Raw genomic sequence first — 19,123 nt, 5'->3', positions numbered from 1 at the left:
AAATGTTCGTCTAGTTTCTGCAGCAAAAGCTGCAACGTGCAATATTGAATAAAACTGGTTTAATCTACCAGCCAATTACCAGCAATCGCCGGTCTGATAGTTTTTCCATTAAAAACTAGTAATTAAACAGTGGACTAGGTGTTCAAACCACTTTGTATCAGGCACACTGTTCAAAAAACAGGTCGGGGACCAAACCACACACTAGCGACGACGCCAGACTATGCATACACTGCTCGTTTGTTCAAAGATGACATAATTTTTGAACAATTTTTAGATCACGGTTCGCAGATGACATCGATCTCTTTATCGGCCAAAAACTTCAAAACAAATTCCTCTAATTAATCAAATTTACAGGAAACGTGCTACCCAAGATCTAGATGAAACTTCTCTTTCATTTGGTATTTTAAAAGCAGATCAAGGAGATTTATCGGTCGAATCTTGCACTGGATGTGTCGAATTCGGTGGGCAGACGAGTCCAAGTCTGCCGATGAAAATGTTTAAGGGAAAAAAAAGAAGCCTTGCCGAAGTTTACTTTATGCATGAAAATGTTGCCATTAAAAATCTTCATCGATTCACCATGGCAAATTTTATGTTTACCGTGGCGATTTTCCAAAATAGTGATCAGAAACAACTTTGCCATAGACTCCAACGGTAAGGGCAACGGCAGCCATGTTGGCTGCCGGCATTTCAAATTTCATTGTTTTCCCAAAATCGCGCCGTAAAATTACATTATCACGTGACCTGATAAAAATGACGTCACTGCTGCTTGAACTGGCGACATGAGCAGAAACTAGGGACATTGCTAGATTGTGGTTTGGTTCCCGACCTGATTAATATTCTCAGAGATGCTCTGATTGATCAGATTCACCAAAAAAATGAATTATGAGTAAGCATTATAAGCATTTAAGAGGTAATTTTCTCATGTAAATTATGAATGCTTTTACAAAATTTTGCTGTTAATTCCTTTGAATAACCAAATTCATTTTTAAAAAGGGAAGATGAGTTTTAAAAAAATGACTAAACTTACTAGCATCTGTTCACAGAGCTTTTCATTGAAAGCATTGGGGAAGAGCTGAGTCAGATAATGCAGTCTCTGGATAGCATTGAGATTGAGTGAACGATGGTCACCCAGCTTCAGCAACAATGGTCGTATGGTAGAATGCACCAACTCCATATCTACAGCATGACCTGCTATAAACTTCTTCATACATTCAGCACCTGCCTTCAGGAGCTCTGGCACTTTGGATGTCAGGAAAATGTACAACAACTTGAAGATCTTATCCCGTACATGAGGAATGTAGTGACAAGCAGCCAGAGCATCTGCAATGGGTAATAACAGTGCATTCAACTCTTATCGTGTTACAAATATTGTACAGTAGAACTAAATTGGAAGCAAACTTCAAGTATCTTGGAAGAAATAAACAAAAGGAACCTGCAACAAACATTCAGGCCTACAGTGACCTTCAGCTATGGGCTCCAAACTAAATAAATAGCACTTGGAACTTACTCAGGGCACTGATACGAAGTGGAACTAGTGAAGGTACATTCTTGTAGCAAGGAAGCTTGGTAAGCATTGAATCCTCTACTTCACACAGATTGACCAGCTGTTAATGCATACAGGTAAAGCATGACAAATCATCAGTCTCAGGACATCCTTGTAATCAATAAAACTCATGCTAGCCAGACTGGAAAAGAACTTGTAGTCATAAAGGTAACATTGTAACAATGTAGTAGAGTCTCCAAGAGCATTGCATCACGAAATCTACACGTACATGTAGGTGACAAAAAAACTGTCATTTGGTGGACATCATAATGTGGTGTCTTTCTAACAAGTGCCTTTTTAAAAGAAGAGTTAAACTTTTAGCTTTCATATACTTGGCACTTCAATGCAAGACTCTCTTGCCATGGTATAAAGACAAACCTCCATTTGATGAAACTCATCAAGTTTAGTTTCACTGTAAACTGCTGTAATGACTGATACTTTCATTGTCAAATAATACAAACAAAAACAAAGTTATCTAACCAAAAGCTATTAAAGAAATAAAATCACATATTTGTACATGTAGGTAAGGCTACGGCTCTGCCAAAAAAGATGTCAAAGGTGAATAAAAAAGTTTAAACAAGCAGACTTTTTTCCTAGACAGACAATGGTTTGGTAGGGGACATTGGTCAATGTGGTGCCGGTATGAGAGACAACTACATGCACACATATGCTGCTTTTCCAGATACTGTCATCATAGTCTAATAACAAACATGTGCAGTCATTTGACAATGAAATATCAGATGAGACCTGAAAGCAACAGCTCATGAAAGTACATGCATGGCTTTTACCTCCACATAGAAGACCTTATGCTCTGGCACATTGAGATCCATAGTGAACAGTCTGGGTTCCAGCGTTGTACAGAATGTGTTACTCTCCATCAAGCCTCGCTGTGCATTCGCTGGTTGATGATGTAGTAGATGTTTCTTAGGTGGGATCATGTCTGCTAGTACTTCCCTATGTGGTTCCATGATTTCAGTCACATTCTTGCCAGTGATGTCAGCAAGAGACCGCAATGAATCCATGGCCTGATGGGTCAACAACTCAGCTAAATGAATAGTGTGTAGGGGTTTTAAACAGAACTGTGTAGGATACTATGTAAACAAAACACAGTGAAGCCACAACCAACTGTGAGAGTAGGGGATGAAGAGAAATCCATGAAACACAGTAAAGGGGTTGAAACAGTAACAAATATTGTGACTTAACATAGCTTCTAATAACAAGTCAGGCATGGGTTCTCACTCAGTTTACTATGATTATGTGAACATTGCACTTGATTTCTTGTACAAAGTACAAAGAATAAGAAACACCTTAATAAAACTTCTAACTAGGGCCAAATTTCACAGCACTGCTTCACATTTAGCAGAAAAGTTGTTGCTTACTATACATAAGTTATGCCAACCTTAAGCACAATTTCATGCCCAGGTTGTGCTGTCACAGTTGCATGCAAATGGATATTTCCATAGTTACACCAAAATTAGATCAAATCTCTGTTAGCATAAACTGTGCTTAGCAGTGCCATCAAATTGGGCCTTGAACAGCGAAGCTGTCATGGCTTGATCCTACATTTACATGCAAATCAACTCATTCAAACAAATACATGAAACTGTTTTTCCTGTCATGTGCTACACACCTAGTGACCTACTAATTGGTTTGTAATCTTTCCTTCCACATTCTCAGTATTTATGGCCATGCGAAATGTATCACATACTTAAATACTTGATCAAATCCAAGGTAAATGTAGAGCATATAAAATGTTAGAAAATACACTCTTGCCGCTACTCACCCTAACATATCCCCTTCTACCCAGCAAATCCTCTTCCCACACTAACAAATTCCCATCTCATCCTCACTAATTCCCATTCCATTGGGTGTACAACAGAAATGCTCAATAAATACGCAACACGTGATAATCGCATCGAATTTGCCACGGTATTACCAATACCCCCCACTGTATTACCGATACCCCCCACAGTATTACCGATACCCTCCACGGTATTACCGATACCCTCCACGGTATTACCGATACCCTCCACAGTACTTTTTAAGCTGCAACAGTGCAAGGCATGTTGAATGTGTCTAAGTGAAAAGCCCATTGCCAGTAACAAGATCTATCAGGTCAACTATCATAAGACCACAGCCTCCCAGTCTGCATGCTACCACATACCAAACATTGGTCCTTATTTACACTGGTCCCAATGTCTCAAAATTGGCAGTACTGCACCTACACCTGGCAACCAAATGCAACATTTGTAGATTTGTAGGTACATGTGGTTGCAGTTTTCTGCATTTGCTACAGGTAAGGTTTGACTTAAAAAAGTATCAACCTCCCTGGGGCAAGTGGTGTTAAAGAATCTGTCATTTTGAATTACACCCACAGTGTCACGGGCACGGCAAAAAAGATTTTGTTCAACATGGTGTTTTGTCAGTCAATCTTACTGTATGGAGAGAACAGCACATTACCTGGTGTCTAACAGTCTCATTGGGTGACGTGACTTCTCGCACTAACTCTCGTGTGACATCATGGAATGCTTTTTGCTGGGCCACACTTAGTTGAGCATTTTCTGCATTCTCTCCCTCTAGCGGACTAGCGCACAATTTCAGCAGATTCTCTAGGTTGGCTTTGGCCATGTCCAGAGCTCCACTTGATACCTACAGATACAGTGTTCCATGTATCTAGTTATTAGTTTGACTTCCAGCAAAGGTGAAGAGCCTTCTCTTGTTTGATATTTTGATTTCAAATTTAATATTTCGCATATCTGAAGATTCATTTGTCATTTTGTTGCTGTGAAAAGCAAAATTTTCGGAGAGAATTGAGCAACAGCTTCTGAGCCATGTAGAACCAATCGACAATTATGGTTTCTTCCTTCTGCAAGGAAGCAAGCATGGCTTCACAGTTTCTGGTATTTCATCAGTCAATATGATTTAATTTCTGTTAAAAATAAAAAAGAATACTTGCAGACTTCTGTAATGTCAAAGGAAAGTATTGCTGACATTTCAGCTTATGGGAAGAATGCTAGATTAACCCTCCTTTGGTTTAACGGTACAAATATGCACGAGTGCTCACAGTCACTCTCTTGCATGTGTTTTCTACATGGAACACAAACATGCACAGGTTCAGTGTGTATACAGTAGATTGCCAGCACAAAATGACCCAGGATCTTTTGTGCAGTCCTCTTCACTGCATTTGGTTTACTGCACAATTATGCACATGAAACAGTGAAGCACAGTTGTTGGGCAGCACAAAAGTGCAATCTGCTATGCCTGTGAGGGACAGTTGGTGCAGTGCACAACACGACACAGCTGTGCTTCTTTGAGGTGTTTACCAACTGACCCAAAGAGTTACTTCAGCATAGGAGGTTAATCAAGAGGGAATTTGTGGTTTTTACCTACAGGCACTCCACAAAAGTTTGCTAAACCTTGTAAATAGTCCAGGTAAATTTCAAGTTTCTACATGTTTACATTTGCATTCCCCAAACAGACGTTACATAGGAAATGGTATTTTCAAAGCAATTTTGGATAATCACAGTTGTAGATATATTTACCTCTCCAGTGAGATCCATCATAACAAAGAAGAGGGCTTTGAGAAACTGGTAGAGATGGCCTTGTATCCAGCATAAATCCATGCGTTCCATCATGAACTTAATGGCAATACATCCACCTAGTTTGGCATACCAAGCTCTCTCATAGCAGCAACCACACATACGTTCTGCCATGTACTCAAATAAAGGCAACTCACATGCCTGAAATTCAATCCAAAAAATCATCTCATTATGATTATTATTACTTAATTTTTTTGCTTTTTGTCCATTTATGACTTAATATTCAAGGACAACAGGAATATTTAAAATTTTTGGAATGCAGGTATTACTTCCAAACGTTCAAAAAAGTACCAAAACCAAAGTGGTGTTGTAGCCACAACTTTCATCGCATTACATTGCAATGTTACATTTCCATAATATCAAATGAAAATAAAAGCACAATGCATTTTCCAATAAAAAAAACGGAAACTTCTTTGAGTGGCTTTCAAGATAAGAGGAAATCAAAAGCTTGCAAGGAATGAGCCAAATGTGTGGCCCTAATTCTGAAATAATGTAGTTTACTAATAAACAGAAACTTTACCTATTCATTCCAAAAGGAAAGTAATGCAAAAAAATTAACATAATGCAATATCAATTTCAACAGCTAATTTCATTATGCAGGGTTGGACAGACCTTGGGCACAGAATCCGCTCTGAGCGGGAATATAAGAGGTCTTTTTAAAATGAAATTGTCAGTCCTTTGATACGAACTCACTGCACAAGCGTGCAAGTTTATGCGCGTTGACGCCGGGCAGGCAACAAATTTATTCTGGAATGAATGATCTCGGCATGCACACTGAACACGTGCAAGAAGCTGGTGGAGAAACTTTGCACCAAGCTGTCTTTCTTTCACCGCTGAAGGTGCACTTCAACTTGGGGTGCAGATAATCAGGAATTATGTTGCTAAAATCAATGGCACAAAACGCATGACAGTCATAGTCATACATGGCATCAGGGATACAGAAAAGAGGGGCTAGGTAGCCTTTCCATCTGGAAAAAGACGTGTCAAGACAAATGAATCCAGCATACCCTGAATTTGGAGCCCATAACCACAGCAGCAGTCTCCACAACAAATGACATGGCTAGATGTCCTGTCTTACACAATTCCTTCTCCTCATAGGCCATACAAGATGCAATAGCATCAATCAAGACCAATGGATCCATGGCAGTCTGATTCTTTGGGTTGGATATAGGAAGTGGACCTGCACAAACCAAGTAACAGCCTCATGTAAACATTTTGTTTTTACTTAGCAAAAGCATATAGCAAAAACAAAATCTAACCGGACAAATGCTTTACACCAACTTTGTACTTTATGTTGTCCTGAGTTTAAGTGAAAGTTGCTCCTTGTCAAATTTGCTCCTTGTATTTTCCTGGATGTAAATATGGTAAAAATGTTACCATATTTTTGCAATGAACATATTCACATCTTATTTATTATACTTGCATCAGTACATGCGAATTTGGCCTTAAACCTACAAAAGCTTTCTTGGAGAACCTTCTTACAGGTCCTTACAGTAATGGTGCAAATAATTCAAACCAACATTATCCGTACATTTAATATCACGTAAAAGTCTAATTTGGAATACCCTGAAATGAGTACATGTCTTTGTAATTATCCTTTCAATCAAAACCATGAAATGTTTACACAGCCCCAATAAGGTTAATGATTACCTTGCAGAAACATGAAAAAGTAGTTAGCTGAGTAAAAATACTTCATATCCTGCACAAACTTAAGAAAGCCTTTTGTGCTGTACCCACTGGATACAATGGATTTTTGTCAATCAACTTAAAAAAAAACTCTTCCTTGAAAGAACTTTTATTACCACTCCCAGAAATCCAAGGAGTCTTTTACCTGCTTGTTGGACAACAGCTACCAATGTGAAATGTCTGACAATGTCCAGCATGAAGGAAAGGGAATCACTTCGAAGATCTTTGATTGCAGCTGAAACTACAGAAACACCACAAATCAAATATTTCCAATGTCTAAGAATTGAATTCACTTCGAAGATCTTTGATTGCAGCTGAAACTACAGAAACACCACAAATCAAATATTTCCAATGTCTAAGAATTGAATTCACTTCGAAGATCTTTGATTGCAGCTGAAACTACAGAAACACCACAAATCAAATATTTCCAATGTCTAAGAATTGAATTCACTTCGAAGATCTTTGACTGCAGCTGAAACTACAGAAACACCAAAAATCAAATATTTCCAATGTCTAAGAATTGAATTCACTTCGAAGATCTTTGACTGCAGCTGAAACTACAGAAACACCACAAATCAAATATTTCCAATGTCTAAGAATTGAATTCACTTCGAAGATCTTTGATTGCTGCTGAAACTACAGAAACACCACAAATCAAATATTTCCAATGTCTAAGAATTGAATGCAATATATTTCTTGCTGCTAATAAATTTCTTGCACTGCTCTGCACTAAAGTGCTTGGATTGTAGGACTATAGCTACATTGGTTGGCCAGCAAAATGTGTGAAACTTCCACCCTCTTTCCTTAATACGTCAATCGTTACTACAATTGATTGTCCAGTTCCACAATTTAGCCAGTTCTGCTATTCAGAAAAAACAGGGGGGGGGGATTTTCAGAAAGACAAAATTACTGGGGACTTGAATCACACTTCTCTGAAATAGTTTACTTGAAGATCTTGCAGAAAAACCATTTTGCAGAAAAACAAGCATTATACAGGTATGTTGCTGGATTGTTTCTGGATGAAAACCTTTCCATGAAAGTAAGTTTTCTAGGCCCCTGGGACCTTGGACTGTTTCTCAACAGAACTGATTTTTGCCATTTCTTGTAATGGTCGTGAATATGACTACTGTATTCAACACAAACACTGCACTGAGGATGAACTTACCAATCATGGCTGTGAGCGCATGCTGAAAAGCAGTCCTAGACAGTGTGTTGGGGCACTTGTAGGCGTGGCTTGATACATGTGGAATATCACCCGTTGTCATGCTGAAATCAACAACAATTAGAAGTGTTTAGGTTTCGTAGAATTCATTCAAGCTGCAAAATGACTGATGTGACCAGGACAGCATAAGAGGAAGTAAACAAATAAAGTACACTGTTGTATGACATTCAGCCTTTCAGCAAGCAGATAAGGACAGCCTTAATTGTGTGTTTACAGAGTCAGGAAAGCATACAGATCTCAAAAGTAATTGCACTTGTCTAATCCAAAGGTTTGTGCTACAGATGGCATGGAAATCTCCATGCACATACATCCATAAGCAGACCTACACACTTAGATATGCTTACAGGTTATCTCAATTTTTCTGCTATAGTTAGCACAATATCTCTGCTGAGTGCTTACCAACATCACTGTATTGGTCCCAATAGACTTTGTCTGAGCTAAACAAGTTGTAAAAGTCCAGATAATCGCCAATGGGTGCATTCGATTAGCTTACATGTGTAAGTCAAACTTACACGAGAACGTTCGTTTAGCCATCACGTGATCTTCGTGCCTGCCCTGGTGTCAGCCACCACTAACCCAGCTGGCGAGCGGGTCTCTGGAGGCTGCCCGAGTGTAATGACATCACGGATAAACTGTTCGAGCATGGAAATGATGGAACATGGCAGGGACTTGACCTTTTTCCCAGAATGCTTTGGCGAATACACTGCAGCGTTCAATCAGCCTCATTTCGAGGCTTCCCTTGCGTGTAACACTGGTGTATTCAGGGAAGCTAATCGAACGCACCCAATGACTGTTTATGACTGTGTGGCTCAGATAGTTTAATTACTCCAATCCATCTTATTTACATCAACCAACCTAGAATGGCTCAGTAACTGTTGCAGACTCTGTTTGGTGTCATCTAAATTCATCATACTGATGATGAAATGTCGTACGACTTCAAAGGCTTGGCGACGATAGTATGGCTCTGTACTTGGAGATTTCAGCTTGTTCAAAGCTGTTTCTATTACCTATTGAAAAATTGACAGAATTAGCGTTGTCCAAACTTTAAACGTACCTTTTTTTACATCACCAAAACTCTTTGTATGTTCATAATGCATAAATTAAATCTGCAATGTTTTGCAGCTTTCCTTTCCAAAAATCAACTTAGGAAAGGAACAACCAATAAAAACAGGGTTTTCAACATATCCCAGGATCATGGTGATATTTACTTCATCTACCAGGATTAACCATTTCCAAACACAGACGTATGAGGGATGTATACCTAACACTTTTTGAAAACCTGTCAGCTCATTTCAATAAATTGAAACTACATGTACATAAGGCCAGAGCTCAAATGCCAATAGCAGTTCACAGATGAATCTCCAACCATCCGTTTTACAAACATGTGAAAACCTGAAGATCTTTAGACCAGGCCTTAATGTGATGCCTACCTTGCTGACAGGCAACTGCACTGGTGTTTTATGGTCTGGGAAGTACACACTGACGCATGGGCCTTCTGAATCCTCATCTTTGTAGGTAAGCTGAATGAAGAACAATAACCACTATCAATACTTAAACTCTCAGCTTAAGTGTCTTTTTTTCCAAACACAGATCTATCACACAATCACACATATTTATCATGGGAAATCCATTTTGATTCTCAAACACACACTTTCCTTTTCTTTGACAATTTTGAGTGTTCATAAAACAAAAAACTGTCATTTAGCTCCCTAAAAAAATGTAGAAATGTTTTGAATTTTGAGGATCAACATTTCTTAATTTTCAAATGTATATAAATAAAAGCTTGTAACAATATATGTTGAGAAATCACAATATCACAATGTCCCAACACTGGCCAGGTTTTTCCCAACAACACTTTGAATTTAACAACTGTTAAAGAATACTTTGCTGACAATAGATTTGGATAGAAATAACAAGCATCTTACCCTTTGTGGTTCCTTCAGCATTTTGCGATTTCCACCACCAAACTTTCCCAGTACACGGAAGGCAACATGGGCGATGTTGTCATTGCGGTTTCGCAGTGTACGCCACAGCGCCTTCAGCAAAGAAAATGAAAATACACAGTCAATATTTTAATATAAAAGATTTCCCTCAGTTAAAACTGAATCTGTTTATAAATCCACACTTATTTCGCAGTAAGTCAAATTGAAAATACTGCTAACCAGAATCTGCTTAACAGTATTGCTATGAAGGTTCTTAAACCTATTCAAATGATCAATCCAGTAGCTTACTTGATTGAAATGTTCTTACCTGCATGAGCTCTGCTCTGACTGGTTGGATATGTTCATACAGGAAATCAGGCTGCAGGTTGTCAACACAAAGCTCTAACGTCCGTAGACCCTGTCCACCAAAACAAAAATACCAATGAATGCACATGTACAAGAGTTAGAATAGTAATGGAAGGATTTTGATACCGAAGCAGTAAACGTTTACAGAAGCCGGTTATGTCTATGCTTGTTTTTTAAAGCCGGGATTCTTTTGAACATGACTGCTGGGCTGCGGTATGCCCAGTATGCAAAGCTCTGTCCAGCAGCAGGCCCCATTGAACCAGCAGCCGCATGATGAATAGACTGTATGTGTGGTATGCACTAATCCTCACACAAAGCCACCGCTGTGGATGATTCCCAGGATGAAGGGGTTAAACAGAATAGATAGCTGCCAGGTTTCAGAAGAAATTTGTGGAAAGTACGAAAATTTTACTGGGAAAACAGAACTGTTATCTTACCTGGCTCACTAATGTTTGCGATCCATTCAATGCAGAGACTAGTGGGTCCATCAACATAGGTAGGTAAGGCAGTAACGAACTCAGTCGCACTGGAACAGTCAGACATAACTCAACAAAGAGATCCTTCATGTGTTGTTTATGCAGACCACTCTGAAGCTGGTTTAAGCCTACACATGTTAATGCCAACACAAGAAAATATATTCAAATTCACTAAGGAAGTTTCCAAGACTATCTAATGTTTTTATGGGAACACATCATCCTTCAGGTGCAACAGCAATTACAATTGGTTCCTCAGGTACAGGTGAATGCATGAACTACATAAGACACTACAGTGGATAACACTATCCTGGTTCATATGGTGTCCAACAGTGGGTATCAAGGAAGGTGTAGCTTAGAAAGTAAATCTCTGTTAAATGCAACTAGGATGCAGCCAAGAGGAAACACTGCATGACAGTGACCTCCTTTATCTATGAATTATGATTGGTCACGGACTCAGGGAGGTTGTGCAATGGTGATCATAACAGCAATATAAAGACTGCTAACTGCATGAGGCTATGCCAGGGTAGGAATTTCATTCTTGAAGGAGTAAGGCAACTTCTCATTTGCAAAGGGCACTTGTGTTAGAAAATCAACTTGTCTATGGGGACATTTCAGTGCGCACTGAGGCAAAGACCAGGGCATCAAGGTAGTTGCCTCTGATGCCTCCATGAAGTTCCTGCCCTGCTATGCCTCTTGGTGTAGTGTAGGAGATAAAAGTTAAACTACAATTTGTAAACAGAAAACCAAATATTCCTTTCTAAAAGTGGCCTTTTATGCCTCTCAATTCCATGCAATTACTAATATGCAGGAACAACTAACAGGAAAACAAAACATATTCCATGTCAATATAATTCCACAGAAAAGTGAAGAAAAAGACGTGTTGAACTGCATTTGACGTTACAAGTAATCTATGGAAATAATGCACTACAAGTCTGCTTCAGAGCCAGCTACTACAAATCAAATGATGTAACCACATATTAAACCAGACTTACCTTGCAGGAGATCAGGTAACAATGGAAGAAACTCTTGATATAAGAGATCATGGCTACCTCCTCCGATGGAACGAAAGAGCGCCCTCAGGAGAAGGAAGTAGTTATACGGCTCTTTGGCTGTGGTTGCCAGTTCCATGGAACGGTTGACAATCTTATGCAAGTGTGGCTGCACAGTCAAAAAAAAAGAAGTCAGGATAGATCAAATTTCATTAACCCTGACCTTCCTCAACCCAACAAAATGCTCAGGGCTCTTTCTAGGATTTTGGAGGACCGAGGGTGAATGACAAAAAAGGTGTGGCTGATTGAGAATAACAATAATAATAACTGAAAATTTATAATTTATAATTAAGTCAATGGCGCAGTACAGGTAAATGCTAAGGAAATAAATGGAATAATGCAACATGTCAAAATCTTAGTCAGACCTTGTGTTATATTCCCCTCTGCATATTAAGCTTATATCTAGCTTATACATGGAATCATCTGCACTGCCTTACGATACCATGGAGGCTGTATGCCTTTTTTACATGGAGGCAATAAGAAGATTTTGAAGTACAGAATGCATCCAAGCCAAAAGGGTCTGGGGGAGGGTTATTACAAATCTTTCATAGACCAATTTCGCCCACTAAATCCCGTGACCTAAAGTGAGTATCAAACATCAACAAACATGGCATCCTCCCAAAATGTGTTCCAAGTGTTGCTTACTTAAAAATTATGCCAATTCTTGGTATAGTACTGAGCACATCAGTAGTCTGAGTACTTCACTGACCGTCAGCTTTACTTTTGGAAAATGAAATGTACGACACACTCTGCTATAGGGCACCGTATTTGTTGTCTGATATCCACTATAGGTCACGTGACTAAGCAGTCACAATCGGTCTAACACAAACAGTCGAAGGCATATAAAAGAAGGAATTTCCATGCTTGATAAAAAAAGAAAATTCAGGTATAATGCTTTTCAAAATATCCGCTTCTTGCATGCTGTCTATTGAAATTTTGAAGTTTTGAAAAATCACATTTGTCTCAGACAAATGCTGTAGTCATAAAGCATTGAATACTACACTATTAAAAATACTGTCCAAAAAGGTCAAAACCTAAGATGCCAACTCCGCAGATGATACCTGAACAATCTGTATAAATAATTTCCTATCTGGCAGAAAGATGCAATTGAGCAATCTCTTGTACTGTGAGTTGTGCGTGTACGAAAATTTGCTGGACTGCTCTTCCACCAGAGACAAGGTAAAATCTAAATACTCTGAGTTCATTTTCTAACCTTCAGCATTTGTTCATTCTCAGCTGCAAACAGTGATACCGACCCAAACACCAGTTTGAAGAGCTTCAGGTACAAGTTGGACCGCTCCATATTGGCTAGGAAATAGACAACAATCACATTTTGAAACATTTTAAAACAATACTTTTACCATTTCTTTAACTTAATCCCCTCAGCATTTTTTCTCGAAGGCTGACTCAACTCGTCAAATTCCAACACCCTTTCGCTGCTGGGTGAGGTGTGTGTACTCAACCTGCAGGATTCCAACAGTCTACTTACTGTATCGGTACTCAACCCAACAAACTCCAACTGGCAGTAAACTGTTGGGGTTTGGCTGAGTGGGGATACTTGGTCATACACTATGTATAAAGATTGGAGACACAGTGTACTCATCCCTTCAAGATCCAACAACTGCAGGGCTATACAATATTGCATTTGTTGGGGGGGGGACTCAGATTTCTTTGTTTTTATCTTTGACTTCTCGTAAAAAAGCAAGGTCACCAAACACTCTATTGTAAATTATTCTATTCCTTAAGTACAGGTACATGACCAAATGACCTCCACCGTTTACAGGCACACAAATACCAGCAGCACTATTCATCAAACACGCAGAAGCAAGTACTGGGCATTACCAACCATCCCCACCCAGTCCAAATCCAACACCTGCTACTGCATCTGTACAGTACTCATCCTGTCATAACAACACTTTATACAGTAAGTTTCATATGTACACAGAACTCAACTCATCAAATTTCAACAAACTCTGGTGTTGTAAATTGAAAGAATTGAAGGGGTATAACTGCATTGAATAGCTTTGTAATAAACAGAAGGATCATTTAAATTTTGGAGGGCTCCATTGGAATCAATTGCTATCATGTCGTTAAGTCTAGTTACTTGGGAACTAGGGCTATACAATGGCCACAATTTTTTTTAAACCAGAAACATGATTAATCTACTGAATGTAAGCACAATAAAGTTGAAGTGTTTGCCTCAAAGTCTGACTTACTTCCCATTTCCGGCATGCGCTGCAGCAAGTACTCCACCAAGATGGTAGCAAATGTGGCCGATGTAGCTGGGTTGGCAAGGAAAGAATTGGCAATGATCTGCAGTGCATAGTTCTGATTGATCCTATCCACAAAGAAGTCGATGGTGGTTTGGAAGATCTCTCGGAATGTCAGCTGGTGCATCATGGTGAACTACATGTAGATCAAACACATTCCATGATACAGAGTCAGGTTATAATCAAACAGAAATGCTCAACTTTCAACATACATTTTATACGTTTTATACTTTTGCAAGTAAGTCCATTACAACAGTGAAATTTGGAAATGAGAATTAGATCCCATTTCACCACAACTCATTGAAGTGAGTATGGCAAAATAAGTCACAATATGACCTTTCTGGCTTATTTTTCATCCAAAATTATAACCTTTTGCAATAACTGTGGCACAACTGTAAGTTATCATAGGATAGATTGTAACCTACAACACAGCTACCGGGAAGAGTGGGAAAACCTGCCAAACGTCAAATCAGCAGTCAAATCACAAGTACTGAAGCAACAGGGCATGAACAATGAAAAGAATCTTTTGAACAGTTGGTGACTTGACTAAAGGCTTGTTGATTTGCAGTTCACTGATGAAAGGCTTGCGATGACTTGTCAGCATTTTACCTATTTAAGTTAAACCAGCAAATAACCACGGAAAGTACGGTCCTTGGAAAACAGCACCAGCCAAATATTTCGTGAAAAAGCTGCTTACCACTCCTGCAAAATGTTCTAACACTTCCTTCTCATCCTTAATGCGCACACCCTGCATGGCAGGTGGTCTAATTGTTGTCTGTCCATTAGCAGCAACTTGGATCTGATATATATCCAGTGCTTTCATGGCTGTGATTTGAACAGAATATGAGAAAAAGATTACATGAAACAATCGTCTTACATGTAGATACTAAATTCTTTCTGGCTCTGAATAAACCATGCATGCGTGTTTATCACGGTATACAAAATAATAACTTTATTTGGACTGGCATCTGTTTACAACATAACCTTTGTAGATGACTGTGAAACCCAAGCAGGTTACAATTAACAGTGTAAATAAATACATTCACTTTCAATCCACTTGAACAGCTGGTTCCATTCAACTCATGGAAAGTAAATGTTCATAGCACCTGTAACTTCAAAGATATCTGTTTCAAACATTACTTAGCACAGACAACAAGGAATTCTTCATCTTACAGTTAGTATTAGTTTTGCTCAGATCAAATTATTTTCAGAGCAAATGCTTTGTTCACATTATTAAAACAGCAACCAGATCCTGAAAGTACTCTGCCCTCAGTTACTTATATTGTATGCAAGATTTTAAAGAGCAACTCCAACAGTGAAAGAAAATAAGAAATCTGCTGTAGTAAATTTACTTGGATCCATTATAGACATCTAGGCCACCTATATGCCATCTATTAACCTGGATTCAGCAATATTTTTGGTTAAAAAAGTCACTTTTGAGACCCGTTACTGCTGAGCGGAATTGTTATCTTCCACGAAAGGAGCGTGTCGTCATCGCTTCATTTAAATCTCATGAATAGGGCTTTTCCAGCCTTTTGTCCACATAGCACCGTGGAAACGGTTCTCTGGCTGGTGCATGTACACAGTGAGCTTTTGTCTACGCAGCACCGTGGAAACGGTTCTCTGGCTGGTGCATGTACACAGTGAGCTAGCGCGGTCACACCAATGCACAAAATTACACGTAGTATAGTAACGCGTGTGTAGTTACAGTTACACTGTCCCAAGTCCGAGGCGCAGAGCCTTACAGATTTGAACTCATCATACCACCAGATTGCCAACAGGATCCTGATCAGGCTGACATCAGGGCCACTGACTGGTGAACAAGGCGGTGAAGGAGACCAAGTTTGTTTGATCAATACGGCTTGGTAAGCTCAGAGTGAAGGACAGATGTTTTGAATGTTTCTGTGTTATTTGTTCCAAAAAAAGTGTCAGGCTAGGCCGTGCATTTCTGCATGGTGCCACCAACGGTACAAACATGTACAGTTTTAGGAAAATTTGCAAAATTGGTCCATATTTTTATCGCACTATTACAATTTATTTAGAAGTTTCAGTGCCACTTTACATATATAACTTATTACTTACATACCACATGAGTATATTAAACTGTATTCTCCATTTTTTTCACCATCGTTGGGGTTGCTCTTTAATTACAAATTGACTCACCATACTTAACAAGATCAACAAAGACTGCTGTCTCCTTGGGCTGAAACTGCTTATTCTGACCAAATGTTTGTACATCTGTCAAGGTAAAAAGAACACAGACAGGAAAAATGAAAAAGAATACAGCTGTCTGGTGAGATAAAGACAAGGATGTTGTGTGTCTGGAGCAATAAAGGTGCATATAAGGCAAAGCAAGGAGTGTCATCTACCTAGATCAGATCAATTTTATGTCAAAACAATGTGACAGCTCTTTAACAAAATACCAAAATCACTGAGAAGTAAACAGTGGCATAACACAATTCAAATCATTTTGTGAAGGAAATGCTTTTCATATGAACCCGGGCGACTGTATTTCTGAAGTCTAAAATGAGAATTTTAGTTAAGGCATTAATTTGTACAGGTTAACAGCGTCTTGTTTGGGGTCCACATTTAATGTGCTGTTTCAAAGCAGATATCTGGATCTTTTGGATGATCACGGGGAGCGATGCACTGCACCAAGGTCAACCTTGTTTTGTTTCCAAATGAGTCTGATTGCTTGATGACATTAAGTTTTCAGGCTGTGAAGCAAACTATAAAGTCTTTAATAACCGCACAACTTTCAATACATGTATATTAAGCTGTTATACTTTAAAAAGACTACAATCTATCAACATCAATCAGCTGAACACAGGTAGATGAAACTCACCAGTTGATACCTTGCAGGAACTGACACCCCAGGTAATTGTCTTCACACCACAGACAACAGTCTTCACCAGATTCCTGCAGTCTGTCACTGAGTAGTTGTTAAACTGAGAGAAGCTTGATGGGACATAGGTCTTGGCCTTCAAGTCTTCTTTGTCCTTGTCAGGAAACAGGGCACTTAAAGGTTGCATTGTAGTCCCAGGAGTGCTTGGGATGGCCGGTGTAGATGGCAAAGTCGGAGTTGGAGGTACTGAGGGGGTGGGGGGCGGAGGTAAGAGGCTGGGGGTTGACGGTGCTGGGGTACTTGGTGTTTGGGGAGGTGGAATGGTCAGAGTAAGGGGTGGTGGTTTGGAGGCCAAGGAAATAGTTGGATGTGACTGTGAGGAGCTGGACTTATCTTGACTTGACTCCTGGTGCTGTCGACTAAAATGATTCACACATAAATGACTCACACAAGATGGCATCATAAGAATATCTAATGCAGTCACTATAGGCATTGCAAATGATCGTAAATCATACTATCAACACTGCAGATGACTGGATTCACACGTCCACCAAGCTCTGACACAAGTAACGATGGGAGGGGGGGTTTACAGATCAGACAAACTAGTGAAAGAAAAATAAGCATTGTTGTTTAAGGTTTGAAATACTTTGAATACATAAAACAAACTACACTGGTGGACTGTGCCCTGATCAGCCTCATATTCACCAATGGGATTCTTAACTTTCTATGCTCGACAGTCTTGTTTCTTATGATGGTTAACTTTCAAAAGTAATTTTATTTAATACAGATGAATTCTTACCACTTTTGAAAGATGACTGGAAGTTGGTTTTCTGAGATGGTTTTGAACTTCAAGACAAACACTTGCAGCATGTGCATCAATATCTCTCTGGCCTGCAATGACACAGTATCCAATCTTCCACTTTTATAACTGACATTTCATGCCATAAACTCAATACATTTCCTCCATTTTAAATTCTGTTTTACCCTTCAACAAAGTGGTGGTGCTGTATTTGAACTCATCTTATTGTATATTTTGCAATGGTAATAGGAAAAATCTTATTTTTATTACAACTTTTCTTAAAAGCTCTTGGACAGCATAGAGTACCCAGTGCTTGTGAAAGTATACACCTCACACCAATTGCAGATGGGGGCTTGCTTTAATGGGTTTGATTGGAACAAAGAGATAACACAGAATATTTCTCACAGGTACTTCCATGTGAGTTTTAGTCTTTTAATGAGACTTACATTGGCACCATCCTGTTCACTCTTCTGCCGTATGCACTCTACCAAGTTCAACAGCAACTTGCAGGAGACAGTTTGGATGTTACATGGTAGAGAATCGTCATGAACATTTTTAGAGAACAGATGGACGGCCATTGAGAGATGCTGAAGAGGCAAGTGTTGCCGCAAATGATGAACTGAGTCAGCCAATGTGCTATAGGCTAAGGGCCTGTAATATAGATTCATACTCAGCATGTAAGTGGGTTAAGAGGCTCACAGCATTTAAAGAGAGAAGCAGGGGATAAGTCTACTACCGGTAGAAAGCAAGTAGCACAATTCTTCATTCACAACTTAATTTCTTATCACACATGCACATAATTGACATCAATGATCTGCACCAAAATATCGAGATTCATGGATGTCTTCTTCTCAGAGAACTGAGTTCGACACAATTTGAAGTGAGAGCAAAAATCTCAGTGTACAAAGTATTCATAAGACCCACAGAGACAACTTCAGAAAGATTGTATACAACAAAGTGAGATAAAAAAATCTGTGCAAAGTGCTTTTGTTTTTCCAGAGGTAGTTTCAGAATAAAAACCTTGCAAGAATCACAGACTCTTACATCGCTTTAATAACTTTCCCGTTCACAAAACCACTGAAAGGATCAAAACAACTGGGACCTCTATACAAAACACACTGTCAACAGTTAGTTTCCTTCCTAAAATTCCAAGCTAATTTACCTGAGAGATTCTTTACTGGTTGTGCCGTTTCCCACTAATATAGCCTCATCAAACAGCTTGTCAATTGTTGGCACAAACTCTGGGTAATTGGAAGGAAAAGTTGCATGTCACATAAAGGAGACAGCACTTCTATCTATGTAACTTTTGCGCCTCAAATCTTTTAAACAGAAAATAATCTGGCAAA

General features: G+C 39.1%; 1 protein-coding gene across 8 annotated transcripts in view; it reads right to left on the bottom strand.

Annotated features, from left to right (window-relative positions):
* trrap (transformation/transcription domain associated protein) overlaps nt 1-19,123 on the bottom strand; it is an 80,954-nt gene that overhangs the window by 52,857 nt on the left and 8,974 nt on the right. For all 8 annotated transcript variants that reach the window (XM_087148212.1, XM_087148211.1, XM_087148210.1 and 5 more), the window contains exons 11-32: nt 18,940-19,018; nt 18,224-18,428; nt 17,778-17,869; nt 16,979-17,397; nt 16,297-16,371; nt 14,831-14,958; nt 14,080-14,269; nt 13,077-13,171; nt 11,807-11,972; nt 10,776-10,942; nt 10,301-10,390; nt 9,976-10,086; nt 9,481-9,570; nt 8,906-9,057; nt 7,994-8,094; nt 6,974-7,069; nt 6,150-6,322; nt 5,086-5,283; nt 4,004-4,192; nt 2,332-2,568; nt 1,508-1,604; nt 1,028-1,320 (exon numbers count right to left, since the gene is read on the bottom strand). In XM_087148212.1, the coding sequence (XP_087004338.1) occupies nt 1,028-1,320; nt 1,508-1,604; nt 2,332-2,568; nt 4,004-4,192; nt 5,086-5,283; nt 6,150-6,322; nt 6,974-7,069; nt 7,994-8,094; nt 8,906-9,057; nt 9,481-9,570; nt 9,976-10,086; nt 10,301-10,390; nt 10,776-10,942; nt 11,807-11,972; nt 13,077-13,171; nt 14,080-14,269; nt 14,831-14,958; nt 16,297-16,371; nt 16,979-17,397; nt 17,778-17,869; nt 18,224-18,428; nt 18,940-19,018 (3,443 nt within the window). The remainder of the gene's footprint in view (nt 1-1,027; nt 1,321-1,507; nt 1,605-2,331; nt 2,569-4,003; nt 4,193-5,085; nt 5,284-6,149; nt 6,323-6,973; nt 7,070-7,993; nt 8,095-8,905; nt 9,058-9,480; nt 9,571-9,975; nt 10,087-10,300; nt 10,391-10,775; nt 10,943-11,806; nt 11,973-13,076; nt 13,172-14,079; nt 14,270-14,830; nt 14,959-16,296; nt 16,372-16,978; nt 17,398-17,777; nt 17,870-18,223; nt 18,429-18,939; nt 19,019-19,123) is intronic.

The sequence above is a fragment of the Acanthaster planci genome, linkage group LG17 (genome assembly GCF_054643075.1).
Source record: "Acanthaster planci isolate LZ-2023a linkage group LG17, COTS_SCS, whole genome shotgun sequence".
Lineage (NCBI taxonomy): Eukaryota > Metazoa > Echinodermata > Asteroidea > Valvatida > Acanthasteridae > Acanthaster > Acanthaster planci.
Note: the sequence above shows the minus strand (reverse complement) of the source record. Positions and strands in the feature narration are given on the sequence as shown.